This window comes from Delphinus delphis, chromosome 18 (genome assembly GCF_949987515.2).
Source record: "Delphinus delphis chromosome 18, mDelDel1.2, whole genome shotgun sequence".
In the NCBI taxonomy this organism is placed as follows: domain Eukaryota; kingdom Metazoa; phylum Chordata; class Mammalia; order Artiodactyla; family Delphinidae; genus Delphinus; species Delphinus delphis.
This window is the reverse complement of record NC_082700.1, coordinates 73,159,934-73,178,824: the sequence shown is the minus strand read 5'-3', so window position 1 is coordinate 73,178,824 and position 18,891 is coordinate 73,159,934. Positions and strand designations below refer to the sequence as shown.

The 18,891-nt window shown below is 46.7% G+C and overlaps 1 protein-coding gene across 1 annotated transcript in view; it reads left to right on the top strand.

The window, feature by feature from the left end:
• The first annotated feature begins 6,533 nt into the window (after positions 1–6,533).
• EFNB2 (ephrin B2) overlaps positions 6,534–18,891 on the top strand; it is a 43,448-nt gene continuing 31,090 nt past the window's right edge. Inside the window, exon 1 of the mRNA XM_059995808.1 lies at positions 6,534–6,952. Coding sequence (XP_059851791.1) covers positions 6,831–6,952 — 122 coding nt within the window. The 5' untranslated portion in view covers positions 6,534–6,830. The remainder of the gene's footprint in view (positions 6,953–18,891) is intronic.

Sequence of the window (18,891 nt, the reverse complement as noted above, 5' to 3'; positions counted from 1 at the left end):
ATGCTACCTGAGATGCATAGATATGTCATCAAAGTAGAGAAACTTTCCAGTATTTTTGAGACAGTTTTGATCAGTCTTTTAAACGTGAAATCATAACTTCATGAGATGACTAAATGGTAGATTATTTTGTTTGTGCATGCTAAGAAAAATGCTGTTGCTTTAGTTTGAGCTCTTCCATAAGTCTCATTGTGGTAAGGAACAATAAAATAAGTTTACATATCTTTAAAGATAGGATTTTAAATAGGCATGAACTCGTGAGAACTGACTTTTAGTAAACATGATACCTATTACTCGAAAACATTCACTTTATTTACCTGAAGAATTTAGGTTAGCTTTAATTATTTCATGATTCTTAACACTTTTTTTTTTTTAATGTAACCTTTTTTTTTTGGTGCCAGATCCATTGTACCTAAGTTGTATATGCAAGTTTTTGGAAATGTTCATTTAAAAGTTGTTTTGGTATACAAGTGTTCTAAACATTGTATCTAAGAGAGTAGCCTGGACTTAAAAATATTAGAAATCAGCTTATGCCTGCCTTTTCGTTTTTAAAAAATTTCTTCCTGCCACAGATAGTGTGAAATCACAGTAAGTTGCTTAGTAACGTGCTGCAGTATCTGCTTGCTGTTGGAGGCTCACATCAGATAATGGAACTGTTCCTGTGTCAGGCTGCAGGAAAGAGGATGTCATTGTTAATAAAACGCACCCAATCCTTTCTGTGCTACAGCAATGTGTAGTAATTTGTTTTCTTCATTTGTTTCCACTGGTTTTGTAAAAAGTTCAAATTCTTTCCCAAACTATTAGCAGTTCAGATGTTCCCTAATTTATTAAGTATGCCTTTATTCACAATTTGTTTTTTAAAGTTGCTCTTAATGCATTATAGAATTAACTAATGACTGTTTATTTTTATTACAGTATTTAATATATGTAGTTATTGCCATTTATATTGTGGAGTTTGCAGAATTAAATCAATTGTATAAACTAAACCTTTAAATTAGCTATGTGTGAGGACTCTTTAATGCTTGCAAAGAGGGGAAGGGGTTTGTAGTTAAAGGTTTACTGCTCCAGTTTCTCTTACGAAGATGTAGCAAATTAGGCTCTCTGTGTCCTCAGTTAATTTCTGAGTTAGTTGTGCTAGTAACATGCTCATAGCTTTTCCGTATGGCCACCAGTACTTCAAGAATTTCCCCCCAAAATAACAAAAGTTTACAAAAAAAAAAATTGCAAAAGGAAGTTTGTACTTTTTAATTTTCTGAGGTAAAATAAGTACAGAATCCTGGCCAATTGAACTCTGTATGTTGTTTCTAATGCCTCATTTTATATTCGGGTCCTTCTTAACTAAAATTTCTCCAAAGCTGTTAATAAAACCAGAGCTTCTGTTACCATTTGTCCCAATTTTCTGCTCCTTTACCCCAGAACCATCCATCTGCTTTGTATTGGCCATAAGAAATTCTGAAAACAGTATATCTTAATTTTTGAGACTTGCCAGTCCATCCAGGAGTCTTATAAACAAATACCAGAGTGTTATTAATTAGCAGAAGGACCACCGAAGGTAAAAAATCTAGAACGGGTGTTGAAGCCCGAGCAGGAGGCCCCATTCTTTCATTTGTTGAATTGCCAGTTTTGATTCTTCACCATCACCTTTGTTATTTGTAATGTTTCTTGTTTACTCTTATGTTTTGAGGGTGGGTTTGGTTTTTTTTTAACGTTCTGTTGTCCATAGGGAGTTGCCAGTGGTGCGGTAATTTGCTAATAACACTGCACTGTATGTTTTGTAGCAGATTTGCCATAGTTGGTTTTTAGATGATTAGATGGCATTGTCTGATCTATTATATATGGTGTATCTATAATTACTAGAGTAACTGACTTGCAGCTAGGAAGCAATGGAAGGGGGATACAGAGGGCCCAATAGAAATTAAAGTTGGTGTCTGTATGATTGAAATGCATTTTAAAAGAAGATTGTTCCTTACTTGAGCCTCCAGTGGTTGACCAGAGGATGTTGGAACAGTCTTGTTTTTTATACATATTTGTTTATATTTCCACGTCTAAAGCCAGTAGGTTTCAGAGTAAAAGAGTAAAATCATCGTTCAGTAGTTTTACTGTCACTCAGGCAAAGGTGTGTGTGTGTTCAGTAGTGTCAGTATCTTCTAAGATTAATACAACTGCTGATCACTAAACCTGGTGTATTAGGGTTCGAATGAAATGGGCTTTTTGTTCTTTGTATACATTTGCATGCTGATTGTTGCCTTCCTCATTTTCCAGGCTTTCACCATCAATTAAATTTATGACAACATGAATTAACAAAGGAATATATAATTGCAATTGGCTCTGTTGAATAGCTTATTGTAAGGTGGGATAAAGGAGCAAAAATGGTTTGATGGACCCATAATAGGAGATGGGTTGTCTCCTTATGACTGCTGTCAGTAATACCCCTTATATGCTGAGAGCAGAATTTAACTTTATTATAACATACAGTATGTGTATATCATATCAGTCCGCAAAGTGGGAGTCACAGAAATGCTAAAGTTAATGAGTGATAAAAGTGCACAGCTAGCTGTTTCGTTACCTGCGTGTTTATCTCCACCAAACTACCTAGGCGAATTTGGAATGGTGACTAGAAATAGCTGGCCCTCTCAACTTGTTGGATTACATATAAGGAAATGAGGTCTTGAGCCAGGTACCCTACCTAGTTGGAGCCAAACCTGTATTCTTTCCACATAGGCTGCTTTTGCATTAATAACGTTATAAAAGCAATGATAATTTGAGCTAGAGATTTAAATTACTGTAGTGGAAAATAATGGTTATTTTGATTCCATAAAGAATAGGTATGGTCTGTAAGGTATGAGTTAAGAAACTTCCCAAAGGGAAAAATGATTCTTTTGACCAAGAGCCCCATGTAATGACTAATACTTTTCCTACCAAACTAATAAGCAGATACTAACGTGCTACAATGTGTAATAGGAATTTTAGAAGCAGATAGATGGACAGAATGTATGGCGAAGTTGATCTAAAGAGTTTTACTCTTGTTTTGAAAGGTCTTCCCGTGGAATAAACCAAGCAAAGTGTCATTTGTGGGAGAGTTCTAAAAATTTCAGTGACTTGTATGAGGTAAACTGCATGCAGTTTAGTAGAGTCTTCCAGCTATGTAGAAAGTTCATGGCTTGGACAAGATTTAATCAACATACATAAAGCACAATAATCCTTCTGTAACGTTACATTTAGATAAGGCTTTTGTTCTTTGTTTTTATAGGAGTTAAAGATGTCTTTCGAAGTACATCTTAGAATCAGTGGATTGCTGTACAAGGAATATGTAAGAAACAACTATAAGTTCTAAAGACCAAAGCTTGCGTATGGATTCAAAAGGGGCAGAAACCTGACTAGTAAGGCACACTTAGTTGGGCAAAATTCATTGCCCTCTTATTTTTGAATTTTTTTTTTTTTTCTTTTTTTTAGCGGTACACGGGCCTCTCACTGTTGTGGCCTCTCCCCTTGCAGAGCACAGGCTCCGGACGCGCAGGCTCAGCGGCCGTGGCTCATAGGCTCAGCTGCTCCGCGGCATGTGAGATCTTCCCAGACCGGGGCACGAACCCGTGTCCCCTGCATCGGCAGGCGGACTCTCAACCCCTGCACCACCAGGGAAGCCCTGCCCTCTTATTTTTAAAACTGGAACTATCCAACTTTTATATTTGCCACTTCATTCTACATTTATTCAAATTTATATCCATCAACATTTATACTTGGCTATGTCTTTGAAATCCCCCCAATTTTTATTAATTAGGCTTTTAGAAATTTCTTCCTTAACTCTGGAAACAGTTGAAGTAACTTTCTTTGCTGAAACAAAATCTCATTTTTTGATGTCGGGTTAAATATGTGATGGTAGAATTACAGATTTGCAAAAATAACCACGTTTCTCCAACAATTGTAAAACAAAAGTCCAAATACAAAGAGGTACTCAACTGATGTGACAGGATTTAAAGTTTCAATGTCTTGTACATGCAGATGTTGCTGATTTTTTTTCCTCGCATGATATATGTACAATAGATACAAGTGGCTTGAGGTGATGCTTTTAATTACTGAAATTACTCTCTAAAGAGCAGTGGAGTTGCTACTGCTGATACTTTTCACATAGTTTCTACAGCTAATTATATTTACTGAAAGTAAGTTAATACATATTCACACACTTAAGTTATACAATAGGAATCTTTGTGTAGGGATTTATTTTTTGGTCAAATACACACTTTGTTTTTAAAAAAAGGAAGCAGTTTAAACATGTACATTTACATTTTCCCCAAGGTGAAGGGCTTTGGATTTGAGAGTATCAGATTTACTAAAAATGGGAGCCAGGGTTATTTTCAGACAATGCAAATTTCCTTTATTTCCTCTAGTTTACTTGGCGAGAGAGCATGTAGGTGCTAAGAGTTCACAACTTAAATTTCACAATATAGGTTTGCTAAATGTGAAACAGTTACTGAGATACACTCAGTTTTAGTTCTTTTAAAAGAATATGTTAAACTAGATTTATATTAAATTTCAAATGAATCCTTTAAATGTTGTAAGCTTATTAGAAAACGACTCTTTTGCCTTTGTGAAATAATACCGCCTGCTCCTTCCTGGTTTTTCAGTCCTCTGGGAATCTGACGATGACTTCGAATCGGTTTACTGTCTTTGAGCCTTTAAAGAAAAATGTTTCTTCAAAGTGGAGGCTTTCATTTAAAACTAGAAACTGCAGAAAATAAAGTTGTTTTCTTCGTTCACATACTTGGAATAATATGAATGTATTCGGTGCCTCGCGTGCCTCAGTGTTTTCGGTCTTAACAAACTAGTCTTCACAAGTATGTAACACTCCCAGTTAAAATGTACATTAACGTTTAATGTTCAAAAAACGAATACTTAACTCACCCATAAAGCCCTACAAAAGTTATTACAAAGAAGAGTGAAAAGAAAACATAAGTATCTAAACGAGATGTTTTTACCATATATATTTTCTCTTTTAAATTCGTGGATAATTTGCCTTAAAAACAAAAAGAATTTGTAGGAATAATGGCCGGTTCTTTGCTTTTAAAACATTAAGGATGAGAACTGTTACATTTGTACTGTGCCTGATTTGTGCCGAGCTCTCCCTGCTGTTGGTCAGGTCATTTCTGCCGACCCTCCTTCGGACCCTCTACGCGGTTAGCTGCGCGGGGTCTGGGTCCGGGTGGCCCGAAGAGTCGTGCTCTCGCCGGCAGAGCGCGCAGGCCGGCCGCTAGTGGGAGCTGTGGGTCCGCGGAAGCGGCGGCGCGGGGGCGCTCGTCCCAGAGGCTCTTAGGCAGGCGCTTCGCCGGGAATCCAATGGAAGAATTCCTGCCGCCTCCCTGTTTCGGCGCTATTCGTCACGGTCACCCCTAAATTCCCGGTCACTCTGGGGAGGTATGAGCGCGGCCCGGAGGCTAATTAAGGAGAAGATCCCGCGGCGGGCGCGGGTGTGCCGCCGCGCACTCGGGGGAGAGGTGCTGCCTTCGCGGGAAGCGAGGTGCGGAGGGAGCGGGGCCCGGGCGGCCGCGCCCCGGGAGTCGGCTGCCTCGCCGGCGCCGCGTCCCCGGGAGTCGTTTTGCGTCTCCCGGCCCCACTGACTTAGCTCGGGCCCCAGCCGACGTTCGGTACCGAAACCAGGTGTGAAACACATCACTGAGAGGCCTGCTGGGCGCGGCGAAGGGCTGCGCAAGCGGGGTGTGAGCCAGTCTACGCAGAGGGCGCTCTGCAGTGAAGGAGGGAGACCCACGGGAAGCCCACTGCCTTCCGCTCCGCAGGGAAAGTTTCGCCCTCGACGTTGTACCTCTGCTGAAGTTTGGACACTTGCCGGGCAATGAGAGCGCGTGCTGGGCGCGGGGGCAGGTGCCCCGGGCTGTCCCGCTCCCCACTCGCCCGCCCCTACCATCTCGGGGGGCGCCGGGTGCACGCGCAGGCCCGTCTCCTTCGCGGGCTCCCCCGCGCGCCGCTCGCGCCGCCGCCCGGGACAGGGGGCGGGGCTCACCTGTCAGCCCGCGCCCCGCCTCGCGGCGCCCAATGTCGGGCGGGGGCTGCTGACGGACCGGCCGCCCGCCCAACCGGCTAGCGGCTGCCGAGCGGCGGGCCAATGGGCTGCGCGGTGTGGGGCGGGGCCCCGCGTTTATAGTGCTCTGACAGCGCGCTGGCCGAGCTGACTCTCCTCGGCGGGGACGGCGGCGCCGGCTGAGGCGAGGAGACGCGCGCGGAGCTGGTCCCGGCGCCCTCCCCGCACACAAAGGCCCGCGCGCATCCGGCGCCCGCGGCGAGCACCGAGCCCCTCCTGCCTGCTCCGCGGGCTGGGAGCCGCGAGGACTGTGGAGGCTCCTGTGCGCCCGGAGACGCCCCTCGCCGCCCGCGCACCGCGCTCCGCGCTCCGGGACATGGAACCGCGCCGAAGCGGCGCCCGCGCGCTCGGGCCGCTGCCCGCCCCCCTGGATCTATAGTGCGAGGCGGCCCGCCGCCTCCGCCGAGCCGTCTCTTGGCCTTTGTGTCCCGGCCGAGCGCCCTCCCTGACGCCCCGCGCCCGGCACCCTGGAGCCGCACGGGAGCCGGCTGTCCGAGCTGCGTCCGGCGCGGCGACCCGGAGCCCCGAGCCCGCCGCGCCGCCGCGCCCCTCGCGTGCGCTCCCGCCCCGCGCTCTGAGGGCCCCGAGGGGAGCGCCACCGGCCTCGGCGCCCGCTGGAGCTGCTCGGCGCGCCCCGGAACTGCCTGCAGTCTCTCCCTTGTCTGCCCAGAGGATTGGGGCTCCCGGCCCGCACCTTGTCCCTCCGACGCCAGGAGTGCGCGGAGCTGGGAGCGGCTTGGCCATGGCCGTGAGGAGGGACTCCGTGTGGAAGTACTGCTGGGGAGTTTTGATGGTTTTATGCAGAACTGCGATTTCCAGATCGATAGTTTTAGAGCCCATCTATTGGAATTCCTCGAACTCCAAGTAAGTCGCGTCCACGACCCCCCTCGATCGCCGCCCCGAGGTCCGCCGCGTCGCGCTGTCCCGGCGGGAGGAAGGGTCGGGCTGCGGAGCCTCGGAGCCTGTTTCTGGACCCTCGATTCCTCGCGCCCCCGGGTCCCCCACCACATTTTACTTCGTGGAGACTCCGCTCGGCCTTCCAGCCGGAGCGCCGGCCCTAAGGGGCGCTCTCCTCGTCCTCCTTCCCCCTGGGAGCTCCCCGGCGCTAAAAAAAAAAAAAAAAAAAAGGCCCTGTTGACTCGGGTGTCGCGTCCGGGAAGGTGTCCGATGGCGAGGCCTGACCCTCACTTCCTCCAGAGGACGGGAAGCCGGGCCACCAACAGGCTGAGCGGCACGCAGGGGCTGGCGGGCTCCGGAGAGGCAGGGATGCTGCGCTCCTGAGGAGCGGCGGAGCGCGGGCCGGGGGCAGTGAAGCGCACCGCGGAGAAGGGAGCCTGTGCTCCCTGGCACGCCCGGAGCTCGCGCGCCTGGGCGCCGCGCCGCCTGCCCGGGGGGTGCGCGGGGAGCTCGCTTGCTCGGGACAACTCGGGCAGCGGGCCCTTTTCTCCTCGCCCGGGAGACGGGCCTTAGGCTGCTCCCAGGGAACCCTCTGCACGTCGGCCTCTCCCTTTGCTTCTGAACCGATGGCCCCGAATTCTGTGGTCCCGACAGCTAACTTGATTTTTTTAGGGACGCTGTCTGCAAAAGCTTAATTAAGGCCCTGCCCAGTCGACGCAGCTCCTGAAGCCTTCGCGCTTGGGGAGCCTGGGCGGGAATGGGATCCTTGGATCCGACTTGCTTTTATCAAACAGTGCAGCCGGGAGAAAGCCAGGCCTTGGGGAGGTTTTCAGTCCGAGCAACCAGAGTACATTTAGAATTTAGAAGAGGCGATCCATCCATAAATATATATGGCCGTGACTCGTAGTCGTCTGTGCGTTCAGGGTTGCATATTACCTCATTCTGGGGATACATTTCGAATCCTAGCCAAAAATATTTTACAGAATCATGAAATTTTAACCTTGGGAAGCTTGGGGAAAGTATGAAGACACTGGCTGTTCATACTTTGTCAGAAGCAAAGTCAATGACCTATTTGAAGTTGAGTAAATCGGCCATGGATTTAGAAATAAAGGGATGGGGGATCGATTTAAAGATCACATCGTAATTAAATAATTACATCCACTCTTAAGAGTGGTCAGTTTCAGATTCACCAACATGTTAACCAAGAATTCCCTATTAAAGGGCGAAAGACGTCACCGCTGTAAATGGGATGAAACAGAGATTCTTGCAGGATGCTGGTTGGCGCTTCCCAACACTGCTCCTGTGTAGAAGTTACTTAATGCAGCCTCCTTCCCTGGAGCCTGATCTTGGATGGACTTCTTTTTTCTCCCTGGGTGTAAGATCATCGTAATTGCTGAGAAAGCCGCGGCAGTGACGGCTCTCGTCCACCACCGCAGCGTGAGGCGACGGGTGGTGCGGGAAAGCGCGGGGCTGGGACCTGCGGCCTGGGAGCCGGGCCGGGAGCCGGGCCGGGAGCCGGAGGAGCCGCCGGCTTCGCTTTCTGCCTCCAGGGGTCACTCTTTCCTGCGCGATGCTCGCCGCGCCGGCCGCGCCTCTGCCCCCCAGGCCTCCTGATCTGCCCCGCTTGGCGCTTTCGCTCGCCGGCCGTCTTCGGGAGCCGGTTTTTGGTTTGGCGTTTCCCTCCCCGCCCCCCAACAGGATTTAATTTTTACATTTCTATCTTGTTTAAAGAAATTCCCATTAATCCCTTCAGCGTTCGGCTCAGTAGACGTTATCTGGTTTGTAGGATCACAAATACCTACTTGAGAAAAAAAAAAAAAGGTAGAGCAGTCATTATTTCAGCCTAAGGTTTCGACACGAATGTCTTCTTTCCCTCGTGCGCTGGGGGAAGGGAGTGACTTATATTTCCTCACTGATATTTACTCACTAGCCTCCTGTGAGGGTCGGGCTGTTTTTCTGAGCTGTGGCCACTGATTTAGACCGTCCTGGAGGCCTGCTTTTGGAGAAGCCTCCCTCCCCGTACAGACGATGTTGCTGTTGGCGTGATTGCTCCTGCCCTCAAGAGTAGAATTTCTTTTAAAATTCGCACGTAATGGCTGGCCTAGAGGAAGGGATCATTTGTCCCCAGGAAAAGGTCTGCTTAACAAAGTTATGCAGCTGAATGCTAGCTTGAAATATCAGAAAGATTTCTTCCTGGAGGAATGATATGAAAGAGCCTTTTCTAAGTTTGAGAATGAATTTAAAAAACCCAGAAAAACCCGGTGCCCAGGAGTTGCCTATTTGTTGGGGAAGTCTCATGTTTATTTCCAGGGAAAAGTTTCCGTCAGTAAATGGGATGTGGCAGGAAGGTAATCAAAGGCATTGAAGTTGCACATCAGTTCCTCGGGACTGTGGAACAATTCATTTGTAATGAAGCAGCCATCAGTAATTAGATTTGTTTCATTCCGAGGTCAGCTTTTTTAGCAGGTGGTGGACAGAGGGAGCGTGCAGCAGCTGTTTGGATACAGGGTCCAGAAAATCCTTTGTAAATTCACCGTCTCCATAACTACTTTAATCACACTGTCTGCCTCTCCCACCCCCGAGAGTTTTTGCAGTAGTGGGAAGAAGTTCCAAATACTGAAACGGTAATCACTGCACCCATAGGTTCTGGAAGAGTTGTGTCAGTTGTAGCCATTCAGGTTGTGTAGTTTGTTGGTTTTTTTCTGTTTTTTGGTTCTTTTTTTTTTAACTCTGGAGAGAAAAGCAAAGCCTGGCTTAGCATTTCAGTAGAACAATTTTTTTCCAGCACGATGTTTTTGCCAAAGTAAAATGGTTGGCTCTTTTTTAAAAAAGTATTGGTATGGTATTCTAGAGTGAGTTACACTGACTTTGTTGAAAATTTCAGCAGAGCATTCATTTCTTACGTCTAGGGGTGCGATTCCCTAGGCACCATATACTAGTTAACCAAGCGTTTTGCTTTTCCCAGGTCATTTTCCCCTACATAATGGTGAATTCCTGGTATTGATTGCCTTGATACAAAAGAATGGCTGGATAATATCCAGATAACCTATAATACATGGGCTCCACCACAGTCAGGCTCTGAATAAATACGGATCTGTCAGAGATTGATAAAATAAACTACAATGGATAGTGCTGTTTAAACAGTCCATTCAGTACCATATATAAGCCAGCCTGCCTTCCATTGTGTCTGAAATTCTTATTTTTGTAGGTAAACAAATGCACATTCAGCACGGATTGAATAGCTCCTTGAACTGTGCTCCCCAGTTTGCGTTTGGGTTAATCTTGTCGGTTTTAATATAGAGAGGAAAAAAAGCCCAAAGCACCAAGGGGTGGAATTGTTAGTGCTTTCACATCTACATTCCTCACATTTTGTCAGGATGATAAACTGTAGGCAATGGACTGTCGCTGTTCCACGGGACGACTGAGAAGGGAGAGCACAAAGACGGGGCTGCCGCGAGGTCGCACAACATGTTTGGGAGCCGTCTTTTCAGATGAGGACAGAATTTATTTGGGAATCGTGTGTCCAGGGACTGTACTTTGTAACCTCAGCAATTACAGCTTCGAGCCTCAGAAACGGGAGCTGGAGGTTAAGATGATTCTGTTAAGCACTTGCTTCTAAATCTTTCACAAAGCAGAGCTCTTGACACTTGTCCCAGGATGCAAAGAAATGCAAATGACTCCAGCATTCCGAAGTGTCCCTGACTCCCAGGCTGAAGCAGGGAGACAGGTAAATTAGCTATCAAGCCCCAGACCAGCTGAGAACTGCCGATGGGCATGGTTTCTCCATACATAGTCAGCTGGAGAGTAAATGGTATGTTTAGAATAATTATCGGTAAACCCTCTTATCTGGAAATTTACAGAGAGGAATCCTCTGGTCGGTGGGTCAGCGTGATAATTACCCGCAGAGGGGCATCGCTACCTGGCCTTGCACTGAAATGCTTCAGGTAGCGCCGGGGAGGTTGAGGGTGACACCCACCATCTGGCAACTGTTCCCAGCGAGGTCACCTAATGGGAAATGATTTGAGATCCCAGCATGACTGCAGTGACGCGTCACAGGAATAGGAGTGGCGGGGGAAGGAAATACAGACTGGAGACCCTCTTCAGAAAAGAAAAAAAAAAATCTAAGAAGGACATTACTTGAGCATTTCATGAAAACTTTATTCTTAAATTCTCCCACTGCAAATTAGACGAAAAGAAGGAGGGCTCTTGTAAGGAAAATAATCATTGAAATGATACTCGGGCCCACCCAATCTCCGCCTTCGCTGGCTGCTGACCTAAAGAGCCTGTTTTCAGGTCATTTATCATATATCTACATAGATTTGCTTATGAGCTCGCCCTTTGTGTGGTGGAGTAGAGCCTTAAATAGGAGTGTTCAACTGTTTAAAATATTTAGGTTAAAATATGCAGAACCCATAGAACTAGAAGCTTCTAGTCGGGAATTAGTTCTTTCAGGGAAGAGCTGCCCCCCATCCCAGTTTTTATTTATTTATTTATTTTTTATTTTTTTTGTGGGGGGGGGAGGAATTAGAATGAGGCTGGGAGAAGGGTAGAAGAAAAGCAAAGAGGGAAGGGTAGGGTATGGGACAGGGTTCCGAACAGCTTGGAAAAACTCCTGTGGCTTCATTGTCTCTCTAAAGCCAAAGAACACAAAGACATAAGCAATTCAGCCCTTCTCCCATGATGGAAAATGTAAACCGTGGACATGGCTCTCCTGTTTGACTTGTTTAATTCTCATTTTAAATTCAGTACTATACGAGCCGTGTGAACTCTGAAGATTTCTTTAGTAATCCATTTTGTAGTTCCGAATCAAAAACAAAGTGAAAGGGTCTGACACAATTTGCTTTTATTTTTAGGCAAATCAACCCTGGTCATAGTTAATAAGGGGATTACAACCCAGACTGGGTCTTTACAGATGTAATGTAAATCAAGGGCAGAGTATAAAGAAACTGATCCCTTTTGATTGAAGTATGGTAAAAAGGCATAGAGAAACTAGCAGCGGTAATCTGATTGTATGGCAATAAAACCACCATTTTCTGTCTTTCAGATAAAAATAATGTGGTAAATCCATGCAGTTCATAAGATGTAAAGGCAGATAAAGGGTGAAGCCATGGCAACATATAGATTAGCTGGATGTCGGCAATGACATGTCTCTGAAAAGGGTGTAGAAAGGAAGGCCCTTGCTCCAGGCTGTTGGCTATTATGTGTGAGCCACACAGACTTGGAAACTCGGATTAGAAAGTATGAAAGCCCCACTTGTGGCCTGGGACGGTTGAAGCCGGGAAGAAAAGATGCTCAGTTCTTGCTCATTGGTGGCGGATAATATGGCAAAGGTAGATTCCATTGACTGCCTTTTCCAGAGATTGAGATTGGGGGCTGATTAAAAACTTCAGATCACTGCAGTTAGTTCAGGCCTGCAAGGTTTTCCTTTTTAGCTCCTGGCCTAACAGTGGCGGCCGTTCTGTAGGATTAGCTGCAGTTGGCGGTGCTCGCCTTCATCTCTTTAGGCTCCAGGCAGGGACCTGCTGGGAAGGAACAGAGCCCAGAGGGGCTAGGTAGGCCCAGAGGGATCCGAAAAGAAAACACAGACCTTTTGATTTCAGCCATCTTTCAGCCCCGGAGAAGCCGAGGTAAACATTATACATTGTCCCCCTCCCTCTTCCAGAGAGCTCTCCTCTGAGTTTTGTCTCTCCCACCCTGGAAAAAAACATATAATAAAACAAATAACAGGGGGAATTGAGTTGTCATTCAAATCGGTAGTAATCCAGTATGCCCAAACCAACGGGCCCAATGGAGATGGTGTTTCACTCCTGTGAGTTGAGCTGAATGGGACAGGCCCCCTTCGTGTAAACGATAGGATTATAAAAGTGTGAGTGTTGCCAGCTTGAAAGTTAAAAACAGCAGAAGCTCACCAGGCTGTTGAATCTTATTGCCCCCTGTCCTGAACAACCTTGTAAATGAGCTGGGCTTTTGTTTTGGCCGTCCACACTTTCCATTTTAGTCGTTACCCCAAATCAGCCATTGAAGCTGTGATTGGGGGGCAGAGTGGCATCGCAGTTGCGTCAAGCCGGAAAGGAGATTTGTGCTTTATTGCCCCCTATTTGGGGCCTTAGAAAAGTCCCAGCATTTCTTTAGGAAAGTCTGAACTCTTAAGACGCTGACAATACTGAAAGCTTACAATACTGAAAGCTTACAAGTGTCTGTCTTGCTGGCGTGGATGGAGGGGATTCAGGGCTGGTCTCTGAACATGGGAACTTTCTAGAGGAACACATTCTATGTCTGAAGATCTTCACTATATCCTAAACGTTCTATTTCAGACCCATTTCGTGGATTTTGTTGCTAATTCTCAGAGAGCTGACTCAACTGTTTGGAGCTATGGATTTATTGCATTTGTTGCCTATTTTTCTGGTCATCACTGTGTCGCTTTCACCATTTAAAAACATTTAAAACATTGCACAGAGACCTGCCCTACCCAGTGCCAGCTACTTTACCTTCCTTTCTAATTTAATTCAGAAAACATATCAAAAGATCCAGTGCATTTGTCCAGATTCATCAAAGAGAACGGACACTCCCTAATTTACAAGCTGGTCACATCCCAGCACCTTGCATTCTACATCTGACAATGATTGCTAATGGTCCATTCAGCCAAAGTATTTGCTTGTTAGCAGGGAACAGAGCATGATAAATGTCCAGCAAGCTTGCGGCCTCCTTCCGCCTTTCAGATGCAGACTGGTGCATATTTATGGTAGGCAAAGGACAAAAGGAGGGGCTGAATTGCCCTGGCCTCCAGCTTTCTATGAGGAACAGGGTTAAAATGATTAAAGAAATGATATAGGAAAGTCCTGCCACTTGTTTACAAACCAGCGTCCAACACGTAGCTTTGCGTTTTACCTGCAAGAGCCTATTGCAGGAGCATTAGGGATAAGGATGGTTGGATCCGGCGACCCAGTGAAAAGAGTAGGTGATAAATTATGAAATGTTTTCCATGCACACTGAATGCCAGGTGCACCAATTTCTGTGGCTCCTGCAGAGAATCAGCAGAGGCTCTTTATTTCCCTTTTGATGTATAGATATCAAATATGTAATTCTAGTCCAAAGCATTCTGTGGCTTTGGACACAGACATGCTGTTTTCAAATGAAAAACCATAGTAGGAGACAGCTCCATTGAAGGGAAACAAGTTGTTTCTGCTCTTAGTAATCCTCCAAACAAAATATGAAGAAAAAATTGGCAGTAGTGAAGTGTTAATAGTTTGCTGTTTCCATTCTCGAGAGCATGGGTAGGTAAACGTTCTAACTACTCAGTGGTGGGCAAGCATTCAGAAGGCTACGCATGAACTGTGCTTTGAAAACTTCATTTTCTTCATGTTTTCTATATGAAACTCTTAAACAATCCAGTTCATTTTCTCAATTCACGTTTGGTTGCATCCAGTTTTAATTACAGTCCTTGGATCCTTCTACCAGTACTTGTTGGTTAAGCCTCTCTTGCCTCTGAGGTGTTACTCTGTGCTTTTCACATACTGATGACTCCCGTATCCCGCCAGAGTAGTGATGAGTGCTACCCACATATCCCTGTGCACATCAGAAGCTCTGACCTGCGGAGCCAGTGTCTGAAATGCCACCTTCCAGCCTCTCTGCAGCCTCTCGTGTTCCAGCTGAGGAACCTGAGGTCCAGCGTGACACCACCACCTGCTGAAATGCTTCTGAACTCGGTCCTTGCTTTTTCCCCCTGTTAAGGTGGCTCACTGTGGTCTGAAACGTTTGTCCTGAATGAGAACTGTCTGATGAGTGAGTGGGGCTGAGCCAGTTACGTTCAAGTCCCGCTCAGAATGCATCTACCTGCAGAAGGAGTTAGAAAATGCCAGTTTTCACTTAGCTTACCAGAACTATATTTGGGGTACATTTTAGATAAAAACAGACTCTCCTAAGCCCTGCATCCCCCTTTGTCTATGGGAAAATGGATCTTCATGAGAATGGACTGTCCTTAAAGTTCACGATTTCCCTGAAATGACTGCTCTCTCTTTATGGTGTAGATCAAACATAACTTCTTTAAATCTTTTCTCTGTAATCCCACAGCACTTTAGTTAAATACCGAGGGCACTGGAGGAACATAGTACATGGCGCTGTCATGATTCATATGCAAGTCTTAATCCCCTTCGCCACCCTGCCTATCCCTAAGAGGCAGGCACCAGAATGCTTTCATGTCATCAGTCTCTGCCGGCGAGCATTGACATCCAATGAGTATTAGTCGGAAGAGCAGACACAGCCCAGATGTCTGTTTCTGGCCGCTCCCATTAACAAATCACCGGCTACTGGAGATCTACCTCCAGCCCCGCGGCTCTAGAACTTTAGGGCATCAGAATCACTTGTTAAAACAGGCTTGCCGCCCGCCCCCAGAGATCCAGATTCCTGAGGTCTGGGTGGGACTTGAAATTCACATTTCTAACAGGCTCTCAGCTGGTGCTGCTCTGAGACCACACCTTGAGAACTGTTGCCCTGGATGGAATTCATTGGGGTAACAACTTTTTTTGGGTAACAACTCAAGATTAGATGATCATCCTCTTAAAGGCTGTTGTGGATCCCTGAAGAAATCCGTGGCCCTTGCCTCCCTACTCTCGGCCTCCGTTCTTGCTTGGTTGATTGTTGACGGTAGATAATTCGTTGATTTGTTGGACAAGCATTTATGAACTGTGAGGTCTGTTACACGAAGCTCTGAGAATACAGTGAAGAGCAGTCTCTACCCTCAAGAGACTTCAATCCTAAGGGAGTAGGGGGACTCCCTGGTGCAAGAAACACGTTCTGTGCCATGGTGCATGGCAAGTGTGGCCGTGAGAACAGAGGAAGGAAGGGGATGGAGTTCCTCCCGGGGGAGGGGAAACTGAGGCAGGAGAGACAGCGGTCCAGGGAGAGCTCCGAAACAAAAACCACAGTAAGCAAGTCAAAGAAACACATTTCAGGTAAGAGAGGCGAGTATCTACACTGTACTTCTGTAATCTACATTATTTCCTACGTCTGAGCAGAGCTCAAAGACAGATTCCCACAAATGAACAAATAGACCCTGTGGGAGAGCTGCCCCAGCGATTTCAGCCGCCTTATCCTCATGAGAATTAGCAGTACCTTTTGGTTTTCAGAAGGCCTGTGCTGATAATGGGAAAGGTCAGGCAGTTCAGTTGAGCAAAGCGAGCTGGGCCAGTGCTATTTTAGTTTAGTGAAGAGGACTGCCGTGGAATCTGGCTGTATGAGTCTACTCCCAGGTTTGTCATTTTTTTAACTGTGTAACTTTGGGAGCAGAATCCTCCGTGTCTCTCACTTGTCCCGTCTCTAAAATGGGGACAGTAATCTCACAGGACTGAAGAAAAGCAATAAAACTGTGGTCAGGATTTAAAGACCTTAGCTCTGGACTTAGCACAACGAACCAATAAACGTCAACTCTTGCTGTTGAAAGTTAATTGAGCATCTACTGTGTGCCTGTCTCTGGCTCAGTTTGCCTTCTACATACAAAGGCAGAATAAATAAAATGCTAGTAAAGATTATGCCATGGCGCCTGCACCTTTTCAAGCCCCTGATGTTATATGGTACCTTGCTTAGCTGCCAGACTTCCACTCATTCTTGCAGGCCTCTCTGCTACAAGAGGCACCTTTTTATTTCCCTTCAGCTGCCAAGTTAGATGCTCTCTCCTCTGCTTCCTACCCTGATGCTTTGTTGTAACATTTGTAACCCTGAATTCATTCAGCTTCTCCACCATGGATGGGGGAGGGCCTGGGCTGAATCCCCTTTATGTGCAGGGTACAGTAAGGGATTGGGTTGTTCAATGAATACAAAAAGGCAACCCATAGGCATGAGCAGTGTAGCCTTTTTGCATTAATGTTACATGCTGTTTCTTATTAAGAAACCTCCTCACTCGGTGGACACAGTTTGTTTCATTTAACAATGGTGGTATAGAGCACGTACTAGGGACCAGTGGCTGTTCCAGCTGCTCCACAAATACTGACTCATTAAACCTTCATAATAACCATCTGAGGAAGATACTTTCATGATCCCCAATGGGGAAACCAAGGCAGAGACTGGTTCATTATCTTGCCCAAAGTCATATAGCTAATAAGTGGGTACCATCTGTATTTGAACCTGAGTATGCTGTTTCCGGGATCTTTCCTCGTAATTCTCCAGTTCTCTTTCTTAGGCTGTTGTATAGAGAGATTAGAAATCACATAATTAAATGAAGCATGTGTTTGCTCAAAGCAGTCCATATGAGGTGGATTAAAAGAAGGTTTTGCGTATAATTCTTCCCTTGTCCACCTTGATTTATAATCTTTCCTATGATGGGCATGCGATTCTAAATGGATCCTTTGAATCTTTGATAACGAGGTTCTACCCGGTGGAAACTAGATAGTTATGAAAGTCTATCATATTAATGCATTTATGGCATGCTATTCCTTTGACTCTTAACGTTTTCCTTTATAAAATGGAAACATCCGATTGTTTCTTTGCTGGGAGAAGACAAGATCAGGTTTCAGAGGAGAGTTCCATGAGGTTCGATGCCACGCGTGTGTCAAGCTAAGGAGATAGCATGACATCTTTTTTAGAGTCCAGTCACAATTAAATGCCATTTTATTTTGGATTTGGGGATCTGTGCCAGCTTCCAGCTTGTCAGAGCTGAGAAGACTCAAATCAAGTCCAGGCCTATTTCTACAGCAAACTGGGCTTCTGGCTCCCTGCCTGTGGATTCACTCAGTGTAGCCCATCTGGCTTTTGATGTTCTGCGAGTTCGGAGCAGCTTGTTTCGGGAAGCAGGGCCAGAGGATCGGTGGGCCTGGGGTGCTCTTGATTCCTGAGCAGCCTGTGGTTGCATCTCCCCAGGGCTTAGGGTCTGCTCACCTGCAGCCCTCAGGGGTCTCACACCACCAGGTCCTCCTTTCTTTCAGAGCTCAGGGCCTCGGGCGTCCTCTCACCTCTTCATGGTCCAGTTCCCGTCCCTGAGTTCAGTAGCAGCCTGAATAACTCAGGGTGTTTAACGTTGTGTTTGTTTTTTGGTCAAGCTCATTCCAGGCTGCTTGTGGCGACTGAGCAGGAAATGTATTGTCCCCAAAGTTACAGTGGTGCACCATTCACATTCCCCCCCCTCCCCCCCCCAGTACGCGGGCCTCTCACTGTTGTGGCCTCTCCCGTTGCAGAGCACAGGCTCCGGACGCACAGGCCCAGCAGCCATGGCTCACAGACCCAGCCGCTCCGCGGCATGTGGGATCTTCCCGGACCGGGGCACAAACCCGTGTCCCCTGCATCGGCAGGTGGACTCTCAACCACTGCGCCACCAGGGAAGACCCCATTCACAATTTTTTTTTTTTCCTGCTTTATGCAGTTTGGGGACGATCTGTGTAGGAGTCAGTCTCCCAGTCCGGGGTTTCCTCCTTTTTGACGTTCACAGCGCAGACCTGACTTGAGAGGCCCAGGGGAACGGCTACTGTCACCCGCCCACAGCAGACCCGTCCCTGACCCTCTCTGGAGCCATGAAGAAGGAAGTGTCCAGGAGGCAGCCGTGTAGGTCGCTGTGAAGGGCTAGTGCACAGCCGTATAAATTGTGTTGGTAGATTATGCTTACCTGGCAAGGGGGATTTCTGCTTATACCAAGAGAGAACTAGAGTCTTGTCTCTTTTTTAAACCTTACTTATGAACGTGCTCCTTCTATGATTACACAAACACCCGTTCCCGGGGGTGTGGGATTGCCGGTGTCCAGCGGGGAACACAACAGGCTCAGTCCTGGGGTCACACTCCAGCCTGGAGAGCGAGCATCACATCCCCTTGGTGTGTACTTTCTTTCAGGGCTGTTTTCCCCACCAAAAGGAGAGGTGTCATTCACCCATAAAACATGGGTGAATGGTCTCTCTAAATAGGCAAGATTCTTTGAAGTTAAGAGG